The sequence below is a fragment of the Corvus brachyrhynchos genome, unplaced genomic scaffold (genome assembly GCF_000691975.1).
Source record: "Corvus brachyrhynchos isolate BGI_N302 unplaced genomic scaffold, ASM69197v1 scaffold434, whole genome shotgun sequence".
NCBI classification, from domain to species: domain Eukaryota; kingdom Metazoa; phylum Chordata; class Aves; order Passeriformes; family Corvidae; genus Corvus; species Corvus brachyrhynchos.
In genome coordinates, this window is record NW_008238372.1 from 1,853,321 (window position 1) to 1,875,889 (window position 22,569).

The following is a 22,569-nucleotide window of genomic DNA, read 5'->3' on the forward strand; positions in this document are numbered from 1 at the left end:
CTCCGGTGGTTGCACACCCGGAGGCCCAGAGCCCTCTCCTGCTGCCGTGCCCGTGTCCATCCCGGCCCTGCGGCCCTGCCGAGGATGAGGCGCGGGCATGGCGCAGCTGCCGGGCTGGGCGGCCTGAAGCTCTCTCCGTGTGTCACCGGCCGTGCCTCACTTCCTCCCCGGGGCCCGGTTAAACATTGACAGGCGACGGGGCGGAGGGAGGGAGAGAGGGAGAGGCCATCCCTGCGTGTCACGGGACGGTGCCGGGCACGGCCTGCAGCGAGGCGCAGCTCGGACCGGCCGCCCTGCCCTCAGGGACGGTGTCCCCAACACCTGAGGGACGCTTCCTTGGGACAGCAGGTGAGGGCTGGCCCAGGATCCTCGCTTGGAACACCTCCAGCCTCCTGCGTGGGCAGTGAGCCGGACCTGTTGTCAGACGGAAAGCGGTGGGGGATCTCAGCACCAGGGATGTGAGCCAGGTAAACCCTCTGCAGCCTTTATTTGCTTCCCAGCAGACGGAGCTGGTGGCTGGAAGATAATTTAACCCTTGTCCCTGCTCCTGCCTCAACAGGGAGCTTGCCCTGGGGTGGCAGGGGCGTTTTGTGGCTCTATCTCTTATTCTGCTTCCTGGCATTTGGGGTCAGTGTCCTTTGTGGGGTGCCCAAAGCATCCAAGCCCCTCTCTGGATCCAGCTGCCATTCCTCTAGAGTGGTATTATCCTTGTTATTATCCCCTACCTGTGTCGTGGATGAGGGAGGGAGCAGGCTCAGAGCAGCACTGGCAACATGAGTCACTCTGTGCACCTGCAGAGGAGCGGAAAAGCAGCCCAGAACAAACCCCAGGTATTTAATTCATCGTTGGCCAAAATATCCTGTTTCATCTGGGGATCGGATAGTGTTTCCTGGCCCTTTAAAAGTCCATTTTGAAACAAAGTAAAACAAAATATTATAGATCGTTCCCTTTCCTGTCTTGCTCTACTTCACCCTAAGCTGTTTACTGATTTTTGTCCTGGGTTTGGCACAATATTCTAGCCAGTATTCTTCACCATACAAAACTTTGCCCAGCTCAGACTGCTTTGGGTGCAGCTGGATTTGTAAGTGGAGGTATGAAGGCTGCTGCGCTGGCTGGAAATCCTGCTTGGTGTTACAGCTTCCTGGAAAAGGGACCCAGCCCTGTGTTTTGGATTTGTTTCCAGGTGTTCTACTCGGGCTGTTTCACTTCATATGACAGATGATACCTGCTCCTGTAATCCTGACTGGTTTATGCATATGCCGAGAGCTGTCACAGTGACAGAGCAAGGAGAAATCCCTCCAGGCTGTGCACAGTCACCCTCCCTCCCCACCCACTTGCTGGGGACTCCTCCATACGTAAAATGTGGAGGTAAAAAACCCCCAAACCTTTCAAAATGCACTAGGAAGACCCAAACCAGCCTTTGAACGAGCAGGTGAAGAAATCATCCCGCAGGTTTGGCTTAAAACATTGATTCGTGACAGGGCTGTCCTGTAGGTTCCCAAGGTAAACTGAAAGCTTGAAAAACAGGAAAATGTGGCCCAAGATGCTGGCTGAGCCTGCCAGATTCCGGGCAGGGAACGGAGCTCCGGCACAGCCTGGTGCTACAGCTGAGCAGGAAACTCAGGGTGTCTCTGTGGTGACACTAATTTTTATGCACTGCACAGTGCTGCCACAAAGAACACCCCTGGAACCAAGAAACACTTTCCTGACAAGAAATATGGTCTGGCCACAAAACCCCATCTTCTGGCGTGGGTCCCTTTCATAAAGGCAAGCTTCGGTTGCCCAGATGAGGAGTTTGTAAACCAAGGTCAGTCAAAGCCTCTCCCACATATTTTGAGGGGGAGGAGAATGATATCCCACAGGTGAATCACAAACACTGAAAAAGCAGAAAATACGGAAGTAAGGTGGTGTCTCACACCCAGTATATTATTTCTGACCACGGTGGAGAGCTGCTGGTGGTTTATTTTGGGGTATAGAAGGCACTCTCACGTTCTGAGGAATAACTGTGGGGACCTTCTTTGCACTATCAGCCTTTCTGAGGGCTCAGTCGGGGGAGCTGGGAGGAGATTTTGATGTTTCTCAGCCTCACAAATGCAGCAGCTCAGAGAATTATTTTGCCAGTTGCTCACAAGTAACTTTAATGATGCAGCTGGAGCTGCCCTGGCCCTGTCAGTGCTGAAGCAGGAGTGTTGTAACAGCCAGGAGGGACTGAGGGATGTGAGATCTGCAGGAGTAATTTTCTCTGCTGAAGAAAGTTCCTCTGTGTCTTTTGAAACAGTTATTTGAGGAAAGATTCTGCTCTGCTTCCCAGCCCTCCCTCATTCAATCTTTTCCCCTTGTTGGCGATACAGGTCACACAAAGTCAGCCTTGTCACAGGACCCAAAGCAGCGGCTCATTCCTGAGTTTCTCGATAAGTTCTGTCCTTCAGCTTCTCCTCAAGCATGCAGTGACCACTGGTGGCTTCCTGTCTCAGGGACCAGGAGAGAATGCTCCAATGGAGAGCTTCCAGAAATCCATTTTACTTCCCCTAATCCTGACTGCCTCGCTGCCAGGTAGGACACGTTCATAACCTGTGACATGAGCCACCACGGACAAAATATGGGAACTAATTTTGATGTGGTGTGAATGGCCTTTGCTGATGAGTTCAGACTGAGCAGTCAGTCACAGAGTAGGATTATTTGAACTGTTGGAAAGGGGGATGTTTGCATTTCAAGCCTGAATGAGCTGATGATTAAAAGTGTGCTTCAGTGTGAAGGACTGAGCAGTGTGTGGGGTGGGGAGGAGATGGGGAGGCTGCCCTTTTTCACTTCCAGTTTCTCCCTCTCCTTGTTTTTCTCTTCCTCCTGTTTGGGACTGCTTTTGAGAGTGCATCTGTAGAGAACTCAATATCAGCAGCTGCTTTTTACTTCCAGAAGTAAGTGCAAATTATCACGTTGCTGGTTTACCACCAATGTGCACTCCACATGCCTGAGTTTCAAAGTCAATTCAGATTAAAAGTGTCTTGGTGGCAAAGCTTTAGAGGAAAAGTGAATATTAAGTGACTAGCTGGGTAATGGAGATGAGGCTGATTTTTTATTTTAATTATAGTCTAGCTGGAATTTTAACAGGCTCTGACAGGAACGAGCTGCAGTGGGATGAGGGGAAAGGTATTGTCATGGATTAACAGTCAGTGAAAGGAAACACAATGCAGGAATAAACACTGAGTTTTCTGAGCTGTGCTGTTCCCAGTGGAGCTGCACAGGGATGTGTGGTATTCAACAACCTGGTGAAGAGGAGGGAGCTGTGAGGTGGCAGACTTTGCGAGTGGTGCAGAATTACTTAGGGCAGCCAAATCCAAAAAGAGACTTGGAAGATTTGCCAGAAAATGTCGTGATGCCAGATGAGTAAGTAATAAAGGCAGAGAAAGCATTCAATGCAAAGCATCTCTTAACTGCAATGTCTAGCGGGGAAAAGAATAGATGTCTTGGAAAGAGAGAAAATTGCTGGAAAAGGGAGAAAATTTCACCATTTAATGTCTTCAGCAAGGCTGGTAAAATGAAATCTGGCATTATGTAAATCCACAGAAAGGTTTTATCTTGGATATTGGCTGTCTTCTTAACCCTTCCACTACAGAAAGGACAGGTTAGGTTTGAGCAAGCTACAAAGTGTGACAGAGCTGATCAAAGGTAGAGAATCAAAGAATCATAGGAGGGTTTGGGTTGGAAATGACTTTAAAAATCTTCCAGTTCCAACCTTTCACTAGAACAGGTTCCTCAACGCTCCATCCAGCCTTGAACACTTCCAGGGATGGGGCATCCATGTGAGGGAAGGATGAGGAGGCTTCATTAGACTGGGATATTTTCCTGCTTGTGAAAAAGAATAAATAGTAAAAATGTATTAAAATAATCAATTATATGGAAGTGAATGGTGAAATGATTATTCACAGTTTCTCATAACAAAAAGAATTCGTGGCAACCAGTAAAAGTATCTGAAGGTTTAAGGCGAGCCAAAGCCTGTTCTTTTCTCAGAGCTCGTAGTCAAATAGTAAAGCTCATGGTCACTGGGTGTGGGGGATCCCAAATTATGAGCAGGCTGAAAAAACCTAGAAACAAATATCATAAAGGGTAGATCCATAGGTGCAGAAGCAATTATTGGCTCAGGAAGCCCCTGGATCTCTTCTTTTTGGGCACTGGGAAGTTCTACCAGGGACTGCTGTCAAACAGTGAGTAAGAGAAGAGAGGAAGACTCGCCTGGGGGCTGTGGAGAGGTTTGTGTGCAGGTGGGAGGAAATCAGTGTTGCTGAGCATCAGGAGTCTGGTATTACTTGACAGAAACATCCTGTAAGCATTTAAAAAATCTTGTTAACATAAGCGAACAAGCCAGTCCCTCTCTGCAGGCTTTGACAAGCTCTCACCTACTTTGGCTTTCAAAAAGCTCAGCTGCAGGGCTGTTGGGTTTTGAAATAAACTTGAGCTGTTTATTTATTTATTTATTGTTGTCTGTTTAACAGTTCATAGCAGAGCTGTGGCTGGAGCAGTGGGCCACAGTGGTGGGGCAAGGAAGAGACTAAAGAAAAAGTGAAGAGAGAAAAGAATTTCAAAGAGACTGGAAGGAAAGAGATGTAGGAATTCAAACAGATCATAGGGGCAAGGGAGGAAGAGAGATATTAGATACAAAAACTGAAGGATGAAAAACAGCATTTGTGGAAGGGCAGTATGGGTATAGAGGGGGAGATTATTTTGAAATACGATAATGAGGCTGGAAAAAAAAGAAGAGGAATCGTTATGGCAAAAGGATAAGCCCATGCTGTCCTTCTCTGTGCTGCATCCAAATAGGTCACTTACAAAAGAGGAAAGACAGAGCCAGCAGAGGACAGGAGGGAAGGAAGAGAAGGTAGCCACATCTCAATGCCCTTGTTGTTGAAAACTCCGGCATGGAAGAGTGGTCCTTTGGAGTTAACTCAAGTGTGGAAGAAAAAACATTGTTGATGAAGGGCAAGGGCTGCTCTGTGGCAAATAAGGTTCCCTCAGTGCTGGCATCATCCTGCACAAGATGCGTTTTCATTCCTTCACAGCCTGCAGTGGTGTGACAGTGAATTTGTGTGGCAGAGGAGGGAAAACACCAGCTCATAAAGGAGTTGGTTTGTGCTCTGCACGCTGCTGGGAGGGACTGAGCATCTGGGACACCATAAGCATTTAATTTAAGGAAATTTTCACCTCTGGTGACAGCTCCATAGACATTAGTGATGTGCCTCAAAGAAGGTGTCCTCACTTTGTTCTTCAAAAGCCAAGGGGTGATCAGGGAGACAGCCAACATTTCCCTGCTGCAGGGATGGTGTTTGCCTGGGTGGGATGTCTCCCTGCTCGTGTGTGGGGAAGCAGATGTTAAAACAGCTGTTAAGAGCTGAACACGTAATTCCTGTAAAGTGCAATGAAAATCTAGCCTGAGGCCTTAATTTGCTTAAAAGCAGCCATCTGCAAGGTATTTTTGAAGCAGGATGTAAATGAAACCAGTACTAACATTTTCTCCCCAGTGCATGAAGCAAGGTCCAGCGAAAGGACTTCCAGCAGTGGCTTAAGGCATTGGTAGCTGAGTTTAGATCCCATTTCTGCCCTGAATGTCCTCTTTGACCTCACACAAGTGACTTTATCAGTGTTTGTGCATGGCTCGGACAATGGAACACGCTGTTGGTTCAGGACTCCATGTGCAGGATAAACAATAAAAGCAAGAAGATAAAGAGGCAAAGGTGAACTCACCAAAACCATTCAGGCAACAGGTGGAGAAAGCTGATGAAACTCCTTTATTGGTTGTGCTGGGGCTGGGATCTAAATGGAGGCAAGGTTATGTGCCACTCCTTCTGCCTGCCAAAGGATCCCCAATGCAGGGCTCAGGGACCTGTTCCCTATGGGACAGCAATCAGGGAAAGACCATTTATTGCTCCAGCAGACATGGTTGGGGGAGGAAGATGTAGATCCTACCCTACCTATGGATTGATAAAAGATAATTATCATAGATAAATAATGAACTCATACCTACCTGCCTGTACTGCCCTGAATGTCTGAAGAAAGCAGAAGCCAATTATTTTTAGAGCCAATTATCACTGATTATTCCTGTTTAGGGATAAATTTCAATGATTAATTAACAGCAAGCATTGTCCTGAAAGTTGCATCATTTATTCAGAGTCCTGGCAAACCACGGCTCCTTGAAAAAGTGAAGTGTTTGTGCAGGCATGGAAATAAATTCCAAGTGCACAAAGAACAGTTTGCATGAAGAGGGGCAGAGTGGGTAAATTTTAATTTGAACAGAAATATGGTTTACTTAATCTTATCTGGCTTTATTAATTATCGGAGTAGGTAAAGTTTGCTTTTCATTTAATGTTTTGTTGCTCACACACAGATATACTTCGCAGATTGAGGTGCATGGCAGAGGTAGCATAACCCAGGGAGGTGAAAAATTTTTGTGAAGATTTTTGTAAACATGAGAGGACTCAGAGTCAGCCATACAGAGAACCAGGGAGAGTGAGGTTTGTACAATCCTGCAAAACAAAGAAGTCTGTAAATGCTTGCAGCAGGTGGGAGGAAAGAGAAGAGCTATTTATATTAAAGAACAATTCCTGGCACAAACCTGGTTGGATATAGAGTGCCCAGGTTAAATGTGGGCTGGAACTGCAAAAGGGTCTGGACAATGGAGCAGTGAGATTCCAGACCCTATGTCCTGGGTGCAATTCACTGAGGCACTGGTTGCAGTGTCATCGCTGAGACTGGGCTCTGGTTCCATTTCTACAACCATCAAACACCCCTGTTGTGTGAACAATACAGCAGGTCCTTCCTTTCTCACATCAGCTGCTGACTGAAAGCAAAATATTCTTTTTCAGTAATTTATAGCTAATCCATTAATGAATAAGCTACCTAAAAAACTTGGTGTGAACGAAACCTTTAAAAATGACTTCATTGTCCTGAATACTCTTAGCAAGGCAGCGATGACCATTTCAGACTTCCTTTCTCTGGAACATAATTGAGCACTTATTCTCAGGCCAGATTTGCAGGCACGAGGTTTTAATTAGTCTGCTGTGGACTGTGGTGTCTAATTGCTGTCATCATGCAGAGTTCAGCTGGAAGCATTGGGGCAGTCCTGATGCTCTGTCAGCATGTGTGAAATGGATCTGCTCAGAAATCATGTCCCAAAATGCTGTGAATATGAACTCAACAGATAATGTATCTGTGATGTTTGGCCAGACAGTGCTCCAGCATCAATGAGGCCTTCTGGGAGAAGAGTTTGGGATCACTCAGTGGTCCTGTTGGCCTCCTGCATTGATGAATAAATGTTGACCAGCTTCTCAGGAATGTTCCCTAGGAAGTCGTGACAAGCTCACTGGTGAGGCTGATCCTCCTGTCAGGACTGCTTGGTCTGCAGAGAGTGAAATGTCCATCCTTGGACTCAAAATATTCCTGGATGAGGCCCTGTGCAATTGGTGGAGTTGGCAATGGGAGGCCCTGGGTCCAGGAGGAGGAAAAAAAACCAGAATGACTTTGTTAGGAGCTGTCAGCTCTGAAAAATATTAGCCAAAATTCATACTACCTTTCAAGGAATGAAAACTAAGGAGTTACAGCACCTCTAGTTAACAGAAAGCCTGATAAAGGCTTTAGAAGAAATACATCACAATGTATGTGATGAATGATTGAGGAATAGGGGAAAGAGCACAGAAGGATAAGTGATGGGGCTGTAAAAAATCAGTGGCAATCCAAGATATGGAAAAGGGACCAGTTACACACTCCTTTAATTATTTAAAGTCTAAGCAACTCGTGTATTTTCCTATTTAAAAGTGGAATTTTTTTCTGCCAGCAGAATGGTAGTCAGTGAATTACTGAAGAGAAACAGGTGATTTTGGAGTGGGAGAAGGAGAGATGAGATAATTAAAGGCATTTTTAAAGAAAAAACCACTTGATCTAAGCAGGATCTGAAAGATGAGATTTCACATCTCCATCTCTGAACTGGTTAAGATGTTTTACACTACACAACCACCTCTGTTGGTGGTGTATATGTGTTTATGGACTGATTTTTGTTCCCTTGCAGGTCTGGGCTTTTGTTACTCCATCACAAAAGGCCCTGACAATGCCACAGTCCTGGCTGGCTCAGAGGCCCGGTTCAACTGCACGGTGTCTGCAGGGTGGAAAGTCCTCATCTGGCTGTCCAAGGGCAGCCCTGTCCTCACTGTCATCAACTCCCAGGGCTCCGTTGAAACCACTGACCGCTTCACCTCCCACAACTACACCACTGGCAACGAGTTCACCTCAGAGCTGATCATCCACAACACGCAGCTGAGTGACTCTGGGAGGATTGAGTGCAGCATCCAGCAACCCAGCGAGAACAACTTTGCTTTTCTTTCTGTTCAAGGTGTGTATAGCCACCAACAAAAAGCTGTTTTATTGTGCTACACTTAAAGGAATCCTCTGAGGAATTGCTCAAATTATCCCTGGGAAGGAATACATGCTCTCTTTTACCATGCTTTGCCTCCTGCCCTCCTCATCTTAATTTTCCTGTCCAAGCAGATTTTAGTCACACTCAGAGTGCCAATAACAAAGGTTATAACTGCCCCTGTTTTTTCCTGTTTCATCTCTTATTCCTTATCAGACTCCAGCCAGGTAAGCAGGATCTCACCACCAGGCACTACCCATTTGTCAAGGAGGTGCTTGGTGCAGTGGTAACATCTCATCACCTACCTGTAAACCTTTTCTTATGACCTGAGCATATTTAAAACTTAGAGAGAAACACTGTTCTTTCATCATGTTCATGTTTCATATTTCCTTCAGCTGGAAATACATCAAGATGGCTAAAAAGTACAATTTCCTGCTTTTTATTGGAAAGGTACTGAAAGTTGAGACTTGTGCTTTAGACATATTGGGTAATGGGCCCATGCAGTTGAAATGACTGCACGCTTCCATCATGCGTGTGGTGTATCTGTGTTAATAATGGTTGTTTTCCACTCCATATCTCAAGGCATAGCTGTTTCTGGGTAGCAAGATAAGATTTAAAGCTACCAGCAGGAAAGCAATGCCAAGAAACATTCTGAAGGAACAAAAACATCTTTTCCCTCCCACAGTTAATGGATCTTTACTCATCAAAAATAGCACCTTAACAGTAAAAGAGAACCAAACAATTGAGGTTGTTTGTGAAGCCTTAGGATGGGCTCCGGCTCCAGACATTACCTGGATGACAAATGACTCTTTCCTTGATAAGTCGAGCTATGTTAACCAGCAAAGTCCAGGATCTAATGGCCTCCACAATGCCCTGAGCACCTTAACTCTGACTCCGACGGACACTGAGGTTTTGACTTGTTTAGCTGACATAGAAGCACTCCCCAGCCCTCAGAATGCAACTGTAACTCTTATTTTTGACAACTCTGCTGCGGGTAAGTGAATGTTTGTTGTTGTACTTTTCCCGTACTGTACCGCCTGTACTCAGAGCTGCGCCTTTTGGTCCGGTTTGTTTTGTTTTAAAAAGTCTTTTATTTGCAAATGAAATCCTCTGGGGTGTGCACAGGTGGAATTCAGAGCCAGGAGTCACAGCCTGATGTATAGGTAGGGTTAAATGCGCTGGTACCAGTCTAATGAACCATGAAGCCCAGTGGAGGACTGAGTAAAACAAACAAAGCCTCTGACAAATAATCTGCCTCTGACTCCTGGGGATTCCCTGCTAGGAAACCAGCCTGTGCTCCTTGACCAAGAAAACACCTAAGGAATTTGGATCTTAAATATCCTTGATCAGACCATGCCTGCCATATTAACTTAATTTCGTACAAAGCCAAACCCTCATGTGAAATTGTTCTCCATAATATCCAATACCAGTTTTACCCTGACTTGGGGAAAAAACCCTCTCAGTTCCTGCACACAGGAATAATTTCTGTACTAACAGATATGGAATTTTTTGAGCAGTGTATTAGGTTGCTTTTTACTGACTTTTACTTAAGGAAATTCAAAGTTGCTTCAATCCAAGCCTGGATTTCGTGCAAATCTCTCCAGAGCAGTTAGCAAGGCCTTTGAGAACTCTAAATATTTTCACCAAGGTTGTAATCATGCTGACAGCTTCTCTTGATGAACTGATTCTCCTTCTGCAACGGGTGAACATGGCCCATACAAAACATCCTTACAGGGTATCAATGAGGGGTTTGGTAGACATTTTGACACATAAACAACTGAGGAGATTGAGTAGCTGTGCCCTTTGTTTTCAGTATGAATTATTATTAGCAGGCCTTTTTCAGAAGTGCTTGCTTGGTAATGCAGTTGGAAAAGGTCATTTTACCACTCCTAATACGGCCTTTTGTAGTCACATTGATCTTAATTACTGACTAAGCAAAATAGGACTATCCTGAGGAAATTAATAAATTCCCCTGCCTACTCATTTGTGGTGTTTCCATAGCTACTCACTGCAAATCAGAAGAGGAGAAAAACAGATGTCATGAAGCACTATTAGTGTATAATTAGTGATTGTATAGGACCATCATTCATTTCTCTTTGGAAATACCATTGTGCAGCAGCAGCAGGCACTCAAAATTTGGCAGGATAGCAGAATCTGAAGTCTTTAAATGATCAGAATGAAATAAAAGCATGGCATTCACGACAGAGGAAGGTATATAATGTATATATCACACTCAAAATCTCAGAGCTGTCCCCATTTTCATATACAGGCTCAGCCTTAGTTGGCTGTCGGCAAAGAACACAACAGCTTCAAACATGTAAAAAAATCCTTCCCAAAACTACTGCAATGTCATTTTCCCCCTTCACTTAAAAGCTTGGGGAATCAGATTCCTCCTTGTTCCTCTCAAGCAATACAACAACTACCAAAAATCTGAGCCCTCTCAAACCAGCCAGCTCCTAGTGAGGGAGTGTCCGACCTTCCTGCCCCTCTGGGTCAGTCTTTCCTTAAAAAGTGATGCATTTTTATGTCACTTGCTCTTCCTGCAGAGTTACCTCGCCCCCAGTGGTGTTTGGCTGAGTCCGAAATTTGGGAACTCCTGCAGAGTTATCCCAGGAGATGCACTCACAGAGCTGTGACTGGGGAATGGGATCCATGGTGGAGTCCCTTAGCTGGGTCCAAGCCATCTTTGGCTTTGGTGTTGAATTCCTGTGGCTTTTCACCTACAGAAGATGAGGACAGAGAGTCTCCCACAAGCCTAGACTTCCTTTGCTTTTGAACTCTGCCAGAAAGCTCCAAAGTGTCCAAGAAGCCACATGCAGGTTTTTCGAGTCTCTCGTTCCTCACTGGTCACCAGCACCTGCCAGGGAAAATCCCCTTTTCTGCAGACACTTTGTCAAAGTAAATGTTTAGAAAACTTTGGGAGGAGCCAGAGGTCGGGATAGCAGCAGAGGATGGGCCCTGTGGAATGAGGAAGTGGCTCTGTCCACTTCATGTAACTTGGTTTGGATTTAGTGCCCCTCCCTTGCAGCCCTGCTTGTGTGTTCACCTGGCAGCTCCTCATCCACACCAGCTCCAGTTTCGTTCTGCATCCTCCAAAACTGCAGACACTAAAAAGCTGAAGTGCTGGGAAATGTTTGTGTTGTACCCTGTCCTTCAGCTCCATAAATCTCTTGGCACATAACCTGACCCTGACAGGGAGTGAAATACCTTGGTGTGGCAGCCAGCCTGCAGGAATGGGCCGGTGCAGGTGTGTTTAACTCCTCCCTTCTCATTAGGGTTAAGCTTTCCGCTCTAGCTATTTAGCTGTCTTTCATATTTTAGTCATCTTGAAATCCCTGTGGCATCTCAATGGAACAAAATACGCTAAAATGTAGATACGTGTTGCAGTACTTCTAGATAGAAATACTAGGAACAAGTTTATCATCAGTTGATGCCAGCCTACAGGATTTTCTGCTTTTTTGGGTTACTGAGTGCTTTTTTTTTCCTAATAGAAGACATTCTAAACATGCTGATTGAGCATTAGGATTAGAGAAGACTGGAACAAATTCCTTAAGGATAATGACCTGAGCTTTGGAGAATGCAGATTCCTGGCAGAGGTTCAAGCTTTGTAGGAGGCTCTGGTACTGAATCTTTGCAGTCTGAAACCTCCAAACCCCAAACACACACCCAGGAAAATTTGTAGATAGAAAGGATTTAGTTTATTGCCTGCCATAGGTAAAGCTGGTTCCCATGTCAGGGGAATTGCCCCGACCTTGAGCAGCTCCCAGTCACCCTCCCTCCTGTTGTACCTTTCCCAGAGGCTGCGAGCCAAGTGTGGCCATGGAGTTGTTAATTGGGACCTCTAATGAGGAAAAGACATGCATAAGCCCATGGGACAGAGCTGTGCCAAATTTGGATGTGACTCACACCTGTAATTTGGGTTGGAAGATTGTTTCTAAACAACTGCCAAAAGTGTTTTGGGGCTGCTTTCCAAGGGGTAGCCAAAGTGGAGGTGCTTCTGGAATATTTGGTCAAACCAAGGGGCAGGATGACGTGGAAATCAGAACTGACATCTTCCTTGTACATCCAGCTGCCTGAGAAATATTACCCATCCCTGGAAGTGCCAGGCTGGACAGGGTTTGGATCAACCTGGGAGAGTGGGAGGTGTCCCTGCCCATGGCAGGGGCTGGAACTGAGTGATCTTTGAGGTCCCTTCCAACCCAAATCATTCCATGATTCTATAATTCTAAATGCAAGATATTTTTAAAATTCGTTGCACGTGGGAGCCCTGTTTGGTCATAGCAACTGATTTCAGCAAGACACTGAATCATCCTTAAATCCCCTTATTTAACCCTGTAGACTACAGCAAAGATGAAGGAATAAGTTAAATGTGAGAATGCTGTAGAGAAGATGGGTCAGTAGCTCAGTCAGCAAAACTCACAGGTTTTGCTCTTTGGGGCTCTTAAATGGGGAACAGGTGTCCCCCCAAGCACATCCCAAAATCAAACACTTGTTGAAATCATTGAGGGAAATCCCAAGACAGAGTTGATTAGAAAATCATATTTCCAGGCTAGAGATCACCAAGTTTACTAATCACTTACAACTCTGGTTTGTGGGGAGAAATGGACATTTTTTCAGATCAGTTCAGCTTATTGAAAGGGACAAATACACATTTGGTCAAATTAATTGTAGCCCAAAATACCTATTTTCTCTCCACGGACAAGAGCAGCCAGGCAAGACACTCAATATCTGCAGTATGGACACCTAAATTGAATCTTAACACCTCTCCCCAAGTGTCTCCAAAGGACTCTGGGGGGCCTGGTGTAATTATAAAATAAAGCTACAAGATTGCAACCCTGTGTTTTTCGAAGGAGAAGTAGCAGTGGGAAAAGTTACAACTGCAGTAAAGGATTTGAATTCGGGAATATTTTAAGTTCTTGGGTGCCATCCATAAATACAGAGTCTGTCATTTGGAAAACACAGACTCCTTGTTAAATATTCACCAAGCACTTAATAGCATCTCACAGAAAAGGTAAATATTCTGGAAAGGATGTTTTGAGGCTCTGATAGTCCAATGTTTCTCCATTTGATTTAACAGAAAATGATTACAGTGAAGACAACAGGAGCACCTGGGTTATTGTAGTTGCAGTTGTGCTTTCATTTCTTGGTATTGTTCTCCTGATCGTTATTATTGTGGTCGCTGTGCGCTGCTGCCTAAAGAGGAGAGGTGAGTGGACCTTCACAGTTGGTCTATACATTAAAAAATATCTTTGGTTAGACATAAATCTACTTGTGTCAGCTCTGGTGCTATGTAAAGACCTGCAAGCAGAAGAGTGAACAGGCAGATCCTGCTCTTAACTATGACCTGTTTAAGATGCTCCTTAATTTCTCCATCCTGCTTCTCTCATAAATTGATTCCGGAGCAATCAGTGTCAGCCCTTCACATTAACCACCAGGGGATCATGTTTTTTGGGAGTACATTCACTTTTAAAGACATTTAAAGGGTCTTTATTAAAGAATATTTTCAGTGCTGTGTGCCTCATTCCAGTTTCCATGTAAGCTCCTCTACAGGGCTGCCCAATTTTGTAAACGGGGTGGAGAGATGCTCCTGGGGTAGCTGGAACTCAGGGCATGCTCTTAGAGAACTTACAGAAGTTTTGTATTTTAGTTTCCTGCATTTTAAACACTTTTTTTTTTCCTTTTCTTTTTCAGAGTCTACTTACCAAAATGAAATAAGGTAAGTCAGATGATGTGGGAAAACTTTTTGTGTTCAGTGGACTTTTTGAGGCTGCTGCAGGGTGGCAAAAGGTTCGTGCCAGTGTCCTTGTCCTGGCATCCATCATCCCAGAACTCCCGGTGCTGTCGGGCTGTGTGAGCTTGTGGGGACAGCAGAGGGATGGGGGACAGCATCCAGGGGAGGGGACTGACCTTAGGGATGAAAGGCGAGCGCCAGAGCTCGCAGCAGCCTGCGAACTCTGATCCCGCAGTGGTGAAAACCCCATCAAAGCCCCATCAAAACCCCAAAGCGCCGCCTGGCTGATGGATCCAGCGCAGAGGTGACAAATTGAGCAGACGCTCTGTTAAACCTAAAAGACAGAGCGAATCTCTCGGAGCTGGCTGTGCCCCCAGGTGTCCCGGGGAAGGCAGAGGAGGATGGCTGGCGACCAGAGCCCGCCGGGCGATTGCCGCCGCCGCCACAGGGTGTCACTGCCAGACCGGCAGCGCGGCTGGCTCTGGCAGCGGCGGAGCCCCGGAGCGGGGCAGGCAAATCCCACCGGCTCCGCGGCTCTTTTAAGGCTGGATAAACCGGTAAAAAGGGGGTTTAGAGTGCAGGTTTAGATTAGATATTAAGAAGAAGTTCTTGACTGCGAGGCTGGTGAGGCACTGGCACAGGTTGCCCAGAGAGGTTGTGGACTCTCTGTCCAAGCCCCAGGCTGGACACTGGGGCTTGGAGCATCCTGGGGTAGTGGAAGGTGTCCCTGCCCACAGCAGGGGCTTGGAGCGAGGTGACCTTTAAGGTTTCTTCCAACCCAAGCTATTATATAATTCTATAAAAAATTAATAAAGCTGCTCCGTTTATGGGTATCAGCACCTCCTCCAGTGATTGTCGGATTTGTTTCAGTACAAAGCCATTGGACCATGATTGCACTGAGCTGGAAAACTTTAGAAATCAGTAACGGGTGGCTCTTGGCATTAAGATCCTTTTTATCAGCACCTGTGTGGCTGTGACAGCCATGGCAGTGGGGTTATTTATATTATTATTTATACTTGGGCAGCATTGTAAATTCATCCTCTGCCTACGCTTGTGGGGCTTTTAACTCCCCGTCCCTTAATGACTTTACAAAATGTTCCAGCCCGTTGCCTGGCACATCAGTAACTCCCAGTTTCATTAGCAGCCTCTTGTGGGGAAAGTTTGTGGAGGTCTGTTGACAGATTTCCATTTGTAGAGCACTTTATTGATAGGAAACAAAATAAGGAAATTAGATACCCTCTGTTTTCTCCTAAGGAAATGATGCTTATTATGCCATGCCATACATGTAAACTTCTGTGTGATTTCTTACTTTGTGGGGCTAAAGTCATCATTTTGCCAAATGCAGCTGTATAAATAGGGCAGGACTAAATCAGCAGGGATTGCTTGGATTCTGACTTGGTTCAGAATCCCAAAAACTTCCACAAAGATCAACCCTACTAAGGAAAAAACAGCTGAAATGCAGGGAAGGACCTGCCCAGCAGTGGGGTCTGGAACATTCAGGTCCATGTCCTTCCCAATCCCTGCCTTGCTGTTGTGGATCTGCAGTGCTTTCTTTCAGACAACCTGAGTAGGTTGACAATAGGGCATAACTTTACTTTCCCTCTATGCTTTTGCATCTGGTGTGGGCAGATACAATTCTACCTTCATGGCAGAATGCATGTTTTTAGCTCTCAGTACAATACAGTTACTATTTCTCCATTAACTTTAAACATGAGCTGTCTCACTGACTTTACAAACCTTGCCTACACTTTAAGTTAAGAAAACTGGGATAAGGTCAGTCTCTGATGCTCAGTTTGGACTCGGAGACTCAGTGCTGACAGCTTTGCAAAGTTTCAGCATGTCTGAACAATGGCCCTGAACTCACAAGGATTATTAACAATCACAGATTTTGTAGGCTTTGTGTTTTTTTCCTTGGGGGGAACCTCCCTGCAGTAAAAAGAGCGATGCTTGTCCAGATTTTGGAAGCTGCATTGCTGTAGTAGCAAAGAAGTAGTGAGACCAAACATACACTGGTTTATTTCCCACCTTTATTTTTAACTTGGCTGGCTATCTTCCTATACCTCCCACACCTTTCTTTTTTTTGTAGCTGCTTTTTATTTGGCTATTCTACTGAGTTTGTTGGGATCTAAGGATCAGATAAAAGAGGCTGCACAGTGTCATGTAACATGTGGGGGTGGTAGCCCCAAACAATTGCTTTTGTCTTCTAGCAACCATGGCAGGTTTCTTAGTGGTATCTAACCTGTTTGTCTCCTAAAAAAGCCCCATAGTTGATGACTGGCTCACCAGATTTGTGTGTGCATTAGTAACGCCCCTCTGATGCTCTGTGGGCCTGCAAAGTGGTTCCTACTAAACATAAAAAAAGTAGAATTACAGAATCATGGAATCCCTGAGGCTGGAAAAGCCCTCCCAGCCCATCCAGTCCCAGCTGTGCCCGATGCCCACCTTGTCCCCAGCCCAGAGCACTGAGTGCCACCTCCAGCCCTTCCTGGGACACCTCCAGGGATGGGCACTCCAAACCTCCCTGGGCAGCTCTTTCCAAGGCCTGAGCTCCCTTTCCATGGGGAAATTCTTGCTGCTGTCCACCCTGAGCCTGCCCTGGCCCAGCCTGAGGCCGTTCCCTCTCCTCCTGTCCCTGTTCCCTGGCAGCAGAGCCCGACCCTCACTACAACGTTTGTACAAGGACACGCAGCAGTTTCTACAAACATCACTAACACCCCTTCCCACTGAAAATTCCTGGTTTGCCACAGTCGATTTGTTCTTGCCACACCTCAAATCTAGGCAGAGGTGGACCTGGGACTATCCTGGAGAGGGGCCCAGAGAGCAAGAGATCAAGAGTAGCATCTCTTCTAACATCAGAGTTTTGGGTAAAAAACACCATTCTCTCCCTGTGCAGCTGTGAGGGCACCACTCTGCAAATTCAGAGATGTGTAACTTTAACCGAGGAATTTCTCTCATGGGTAAAGTGAATTTCAGAGTGAAAGATTAATTCTGGAGTGTACAGACAAATCACTTGGGAGCTGGCTGGGGGGATGTGAGAGGACATGCTCTGTTTTTGCAACTGGGCACCAAAATGATGAGCTGTCATAAGTGACCTGGTTGGTGTTCCATTATCGGGCCCCTAAATATCCTGCAATTCAGAATCAGAGATCAAAATTAACTTTCTACAAAACCTGTGATCTGGAAGAGAGTCCTCACTCTTTGAAGGTTGCTTTATTTTTGTGCTTTCTGATACTGCAGCTGATGGAAACTTTCCAAACAGAATTCCATGGACAATACTTAGATGGAACAAGATTTGTGCCAGCTAATTGCTTGGGAGGTCCAGATATGTTTTGCACCTATTATTTTGGGAAGTAAGACATGCACTTTTTTCTCTGTAGTCTGCTAGGCGAGAGTTCTCCCAGCATGGTGAACTTGTAATGGCACCTTTTTGTTTTCTAGAAAAGTTTCAGCTGAGAAGAAAAAAGATGGCGATGTGGAAAACGGGCAGAGGAGTGGCAGTGAAAATCTGGGATACATTCCAGAGGAATTGTGGAACACAGAACAAAGCCCAAGTGAGTCTAAGCTGGTGAATCACATGTTGTCAAATTGCTTCTCAACATGGGCCTTTTGGACAACAGGCAATTAAAATTATGAGGTTTCACAATATTTAGTGAAGGACTTGTGCTTGACCTGGACCTCTCCAAAACATTTTTGATTTTTTAGAGGAAAATCCCCCGAAAATATTGAAAAACCATCCAAGTTCCTTGCAATTGAATTTAGATTTAGTCCTGGGTTTGTTTTTTAAAATGCCTTTGTTTTTCCAATTGTCTTCTGGGGCCAGATGTAGGAGGACTGGATTTTCATACAAGCAGCAATTTAGGCAATATTTTGCAGTTGGTCTGTGAAAACAAAAGAAAATCACCACTACCAACAAAAAAAGAAGCAACAAAAAAACCAAAGGGAAAGAATAAAGGCAGTTAGTGAACTATTATTTTACTGATAAATTACTAAGGCATTATAAATTCTTGTCCTTAAGCACAAAGACTCTTCAAAAGCAAATGTAAATCTCCACCAAATCGTTACTCACCACTTGCATTTATAACCACATTATTCTCAAAACATTTAATCAAACACTTAATGACATCAAATTATTGTGCAGAGTCTATAATCCAGGCACACATACTTTCCTCTCTGACATACAAGTGGTGAAGAAATAAGCACAGGGGAAAGATTTCCAGAGTATGTGGCATTATAAAATGAAGGAGTTATAAAAAAATAAAAGGAAAATTAAGTGAACCTGGACAAATTGATTCTGCAGAGTCCTAGATTGCTTGTTTCATATTTGTTTGTGTTCTGGGTTGGCCTTGGATGGTCACCTCCCTTCTCTGCTGACCTGGGTGTCTCCAGGACTGTTTCCCTCATACTTTCTCACTCCTCTTTCCCAGGTCCTGCTGTGCTTTTTACCTTTCTTTAAATACATTATGGCAGAGGAGCCACCACAGTCACAGCTCAGGCAGGACCCTCCTGGAGCCACCTGGAACTGGCTCTGTCTGACGTGGGGGCAGCTTCTGGTGTCATCTCACAGAAGCCACCCCTGCAAACTCCCTCAATAAAAAAACCTGGCCATGTTAGCCCAAAAAATTAGCCATGGTTTGGCTCACAATATTAAATCCTGCTTAGCCATTCCTGAATGCCTTGTGGTTCATGCCATGGTGGACACTGAATATCAGTAATCTTTTATATTCTTGTTGCAGGACTTGCATCTCTTCCCCCAATGTTTTCAAAGTTTGCTGGCCCCGATGACAATCTGTACATCAGTTCTGTGCCAAAGGTAATGCTGATATCTTGAATATCTTGACCTTTTTTGGTTTTTACAATACAGTATGTATTGTGCTATAGCCAAACATAGATTTTGGGTGGAAGTAGATAATTAGAAGTCAATTAGAGCTGCAATTAGGTAAGTGGAATGTCCCGTCAGCATTCTTGACTGTATTTTCCTTCAGACTGAAGGAGATGTGGATATAAGATGGAGGCATTGTGAAGGTTTGAGGTTCCTTTGCAAGCAAAATCTAGTGTAGAGAGAGTAAATAAATGTGCATTTTCTCTGGATCATTTTTTGACTGTATTTTCCAATATTGAAGAAGTTGCTTCAATCAGGAACTTTACATTGACCTTGAAACCTTTGGTATCTCAGCAGTAAGAGCTGGGAGGGAAAGCACACACCCAACACCCAGTGCCCCCCGAGCTTTGCCCCTTTTCCTTGTGGCTAAAATGTAAAAAGAAGAGCTCAGTGTTTATTCCTCCACTGGTTCCATTCTCAGTGGCCTTGTTTTGAAGGCTGGTGCTGCTCTCTCTTAGCTTCCAGCCCAAGAGGAATGTGAATCTTAATTTATGCCATATTTTTGTAAAATCCATTTAGCACCTCAGGAAGGTTTTTGCCAATATTCTCTTGAGAAGGTGGCAGTGATGTGGTACTGAGTTCACTCCTCAACACAGTGATAACTCATTTATTGCTGAAGAGCTGCTTCAACATGTACAGTGCAGAAATCTGTCTTGGGGATGACATTGCACATAAATCATAGCAGAGTGTGTCAACTTCTTTTGGCACACAATGAGATTTAGGGAGCACTCAATCAGCAATTAAAACAAGGATCACGTAATACCCGTAAAAAATAAGAGCAGTGACACTGATGCATTTGTGCCTGGTAGTTATGATGGTTGACTTTAGTTACTTGTCAAACAAAATACAGTTCAAGCAAAGCTGAAAAGTCTGCACAAACCAGTGGAGGCTTCAGCATGGATCTATAACCCCAAGCAACTTTCAGACAGTGTTTGGAATGCTTGTGAACAGGATTGTGGGGCACTGGCTGTGCTTCCATGCACAAGGCACGTGGCACATGCTGTCTGCTCTGACAATCAGGAGAGGACAATCAGGACACATTTCAGGGCAGGATATTGACTCCAGGAGGCATCTGCATGTGGCACTTGGGGATGTGGTTTAGGGGTGATGATGGTGATGTTGGGGTGATGATGGGACTGGATGATCTTGAAGGTCTTTGCCAACCTTGATGACTCTGGGATTCGGTGATTCTGGGATTTGGTGATCCTGGGATTCATTTGGCCATTTCCTGGTGACTGGGTGCTCATTGATGGTTCATGGGCACTGATGTTTGGGGTAGCATTAAGCCATTTAGTGACATCTGAAAGGCATCGAATTTGGATGTTCTCAGGCAGCTCCATCCACTGTGAGAACAGTAAAGTTTTGAGTGGGGACCATCAGGAGACTCTGTTCGCTGCCCTGATTCAAACTGAGACATGAAAGGTGCAGCCCTCCACATGAAACCCTGGGTTAGATGGCCTAGGAGTTCAAGTGGCCAGGGAAACACTGAATCCATCACAGGCACGCAGCATAAAATTGAAATAGTTATGTTTTTAAACCAGTTGTCCCTGGACAATATAAAAACTCAGTTACAGTGGCTTCTACCTGCATCAGTAGCTGCACACACATTCTTGGAAAATACAAAGAGAGAATCTAGAGGTAAAAATGATTTAGAGCTATTCTCCCTATGTTAGAGTGTAGTGGTTTAGTTCACATTTCTCCTTAACTAAAAACCAAGCTGTGCTAAACCACGACATGGAAGAATATTCAGCAATCTAAAAACGGCTTGGTGAAGACAAACTTCTGTTTGAACAGGGCTTCTCAGTGTATTGTGATGGCCACGTCTTGTGTATGCAGGAACTGATCAAAGGCTGCTGAAGTTTTACCTTAAATGGTGGATTTGCAATCCATGATTTAATTTTATGGCAATATATTCAAACACAGTAAAAGATTTCCCAGACAAAAAGCGTTTTCCTTTTACATTCATAACCTTCCCTGTTAGCTGCATAATACAAGTTTTTTTCACTAAAGGTGTCCCTGGATATATTCTAATAAAGTTTAATCACCACTGATGCCAATATATTGCCTAATAAGCATTGTAGTGCTCTCTCATTATATTTCTTGTCAAGTAGGAGAAATCAGATGTTAACTCCTTTAGATGTTTGCAGGTTAGTGCTGAATCAAACAATTTCCTCAGAAACCACCTGCCTTCCTGCCACTGCAGCTTCTAAGCCCAGAAAGTTGTGTTTCTCAGTTGGCTTTCCCTGCCTGAATATGGGAAACATTCCCAAAGACTTTTCATCTTTATTCTTCAGGACTTTATAGTGAGAAATAGGGGGTAAAAAAAACCCAGGAGGAAAAGAAGTTATCCTGAGAATTTTTTTCCATAGTGAAGGATGGAGGTCATGAAGGGGTGGACTCCAGAAAATTGCTTCTTTCTCCCTGGATAATCAGGAAATGTGAGCAAAAGTCCTTGCAGTGCTTTTTTAGAGGTCAAGAAGAAGGAAGGAAAATCCAAGTCCTCCCTGAGGAGCAAGAAGTGCATCTACTGGTAGAAAAACTGCAGATTGAAGACCTAAAACCTTATCTATTCCCGTGTCTCTGAGGGTAATGGCTTCAAATTTGATCCCTTCTGTCCCATATGTAAAAAAGTTACAATTTTAAAGAATTTGGGAGATTGAGGGAGACTTCATATCACAGGCTTTGCTTCCTCAGGATTTGTTACCCATGGACCCAGCTGGGTACAAACCTGAAATCCCTGGTGTGTGTTGTTGTAAAGGGTGACAACAGGAAAACACTGAGCTCAGCTTTTGGCCATTCAAACTCTTTGAATCAGAAACTAATGCGGAGTGTCCACAGAAGATAAATGCTGCCCAGTAACTGCACTGATCAATTCACAACCTCAACAAAAGGTTTGGCAAAGAAGAAAGGAGGAAAATCAAAGGTGTGCACAAGACATTTAAAAAATGATGAGTAACGAAGTAAATTATTGAGCTGAGGGAAAAATTACCAGCTACTGGGAGAGGAGGCCAGGAGCATCAGTCAGAGGTGCTGGAAGGTCTTCATTGTGATTATATTAACTGAGAAAAGGTCAATTGAGAGCAGAGGTGCAGGTTTCTGTTTAATTGCAAATGTAGTTCTTGTCAGAGATGGGAGAAGTGTGATCCTTGCTCCCAGTACCGGGGCTGAGCTGCCAGAAAAATGGGTTTTAGGGAGCAACGTCCTACTCAGGGAACAGTTCCTCATTCCCTGACCCACAGTGCTCCTTCCAAAACCCAAGCACAGGGAGGGGGATCCCCTGCCCAGGGTTTTGCAGATTTCGGGGCAGCCCCACAGACAGCTGTGCCTGAACAAAGGCCACAGGGCCAGTTCTGCCAGGTGCTGAGTGCCACCTCCAAGGATCTCCGTTTTCCAAGCTCCCACAGAAGGAACTCTAAGGACTGAGCAGCTTGCAGGATTGGACAATTTCCTAGACAAGCTTCATAATTAGCCCATTTAATACGCCATAAACATCTCTGATAAATCAGGAGCCCATTCCATAAGAGGGTGTGAATGCTCATTTCCAATGGGCTGGATTCATTCCTG

At 44.8% G+C, this 22,569-nt stretch overlaps 1 protein-coding gene across 1 annotated transcript in view; it reads left to right on the forward strand.

Annotated features, from left to right (window-relative positions):
- The first annotated feature begins 250 nt into the window (after positions 1-250).
- IGSF5 (immunoglobulin superfamily member 5) overlaps positions 251-22,569 on the forward strand; it is a 28,447-nt gene continuing 6,128 nt past the window's right edge. Inside the window, exons 1-8 of the mRNA XM_008635312.2 lie at positions 251-467; positions 2,352-2,553; positions 8,054-8,374; positions 9,081-9,389; positions 13,473-13,601; positions 14,087-14,111; positions 17,565-17,677; positions 18,860-18,936. Of these exons, the coding sequence (XP_008633534.1) occupies positions 2,496-2,553; positions 8,054-8,374; positions 9,081-9,389; positions 13,473-13,601; positions 14,087-14,111; positions 17,565-17,677; positions 18,860-18,936 (1,032 nt within the window). The 5' untranslated portion in view covers positions 251-467; positions 2,352-2,495. The remainder of the gene's footprint in view (positions 468-2,351; positions 2,554-8,053; positions 8,375-9,080; positions 9,390-13,472; positions 13,602-14,086; positions 14,112-17,564; positions 17,678-18,859; positions 18,937-22,569) is intronic.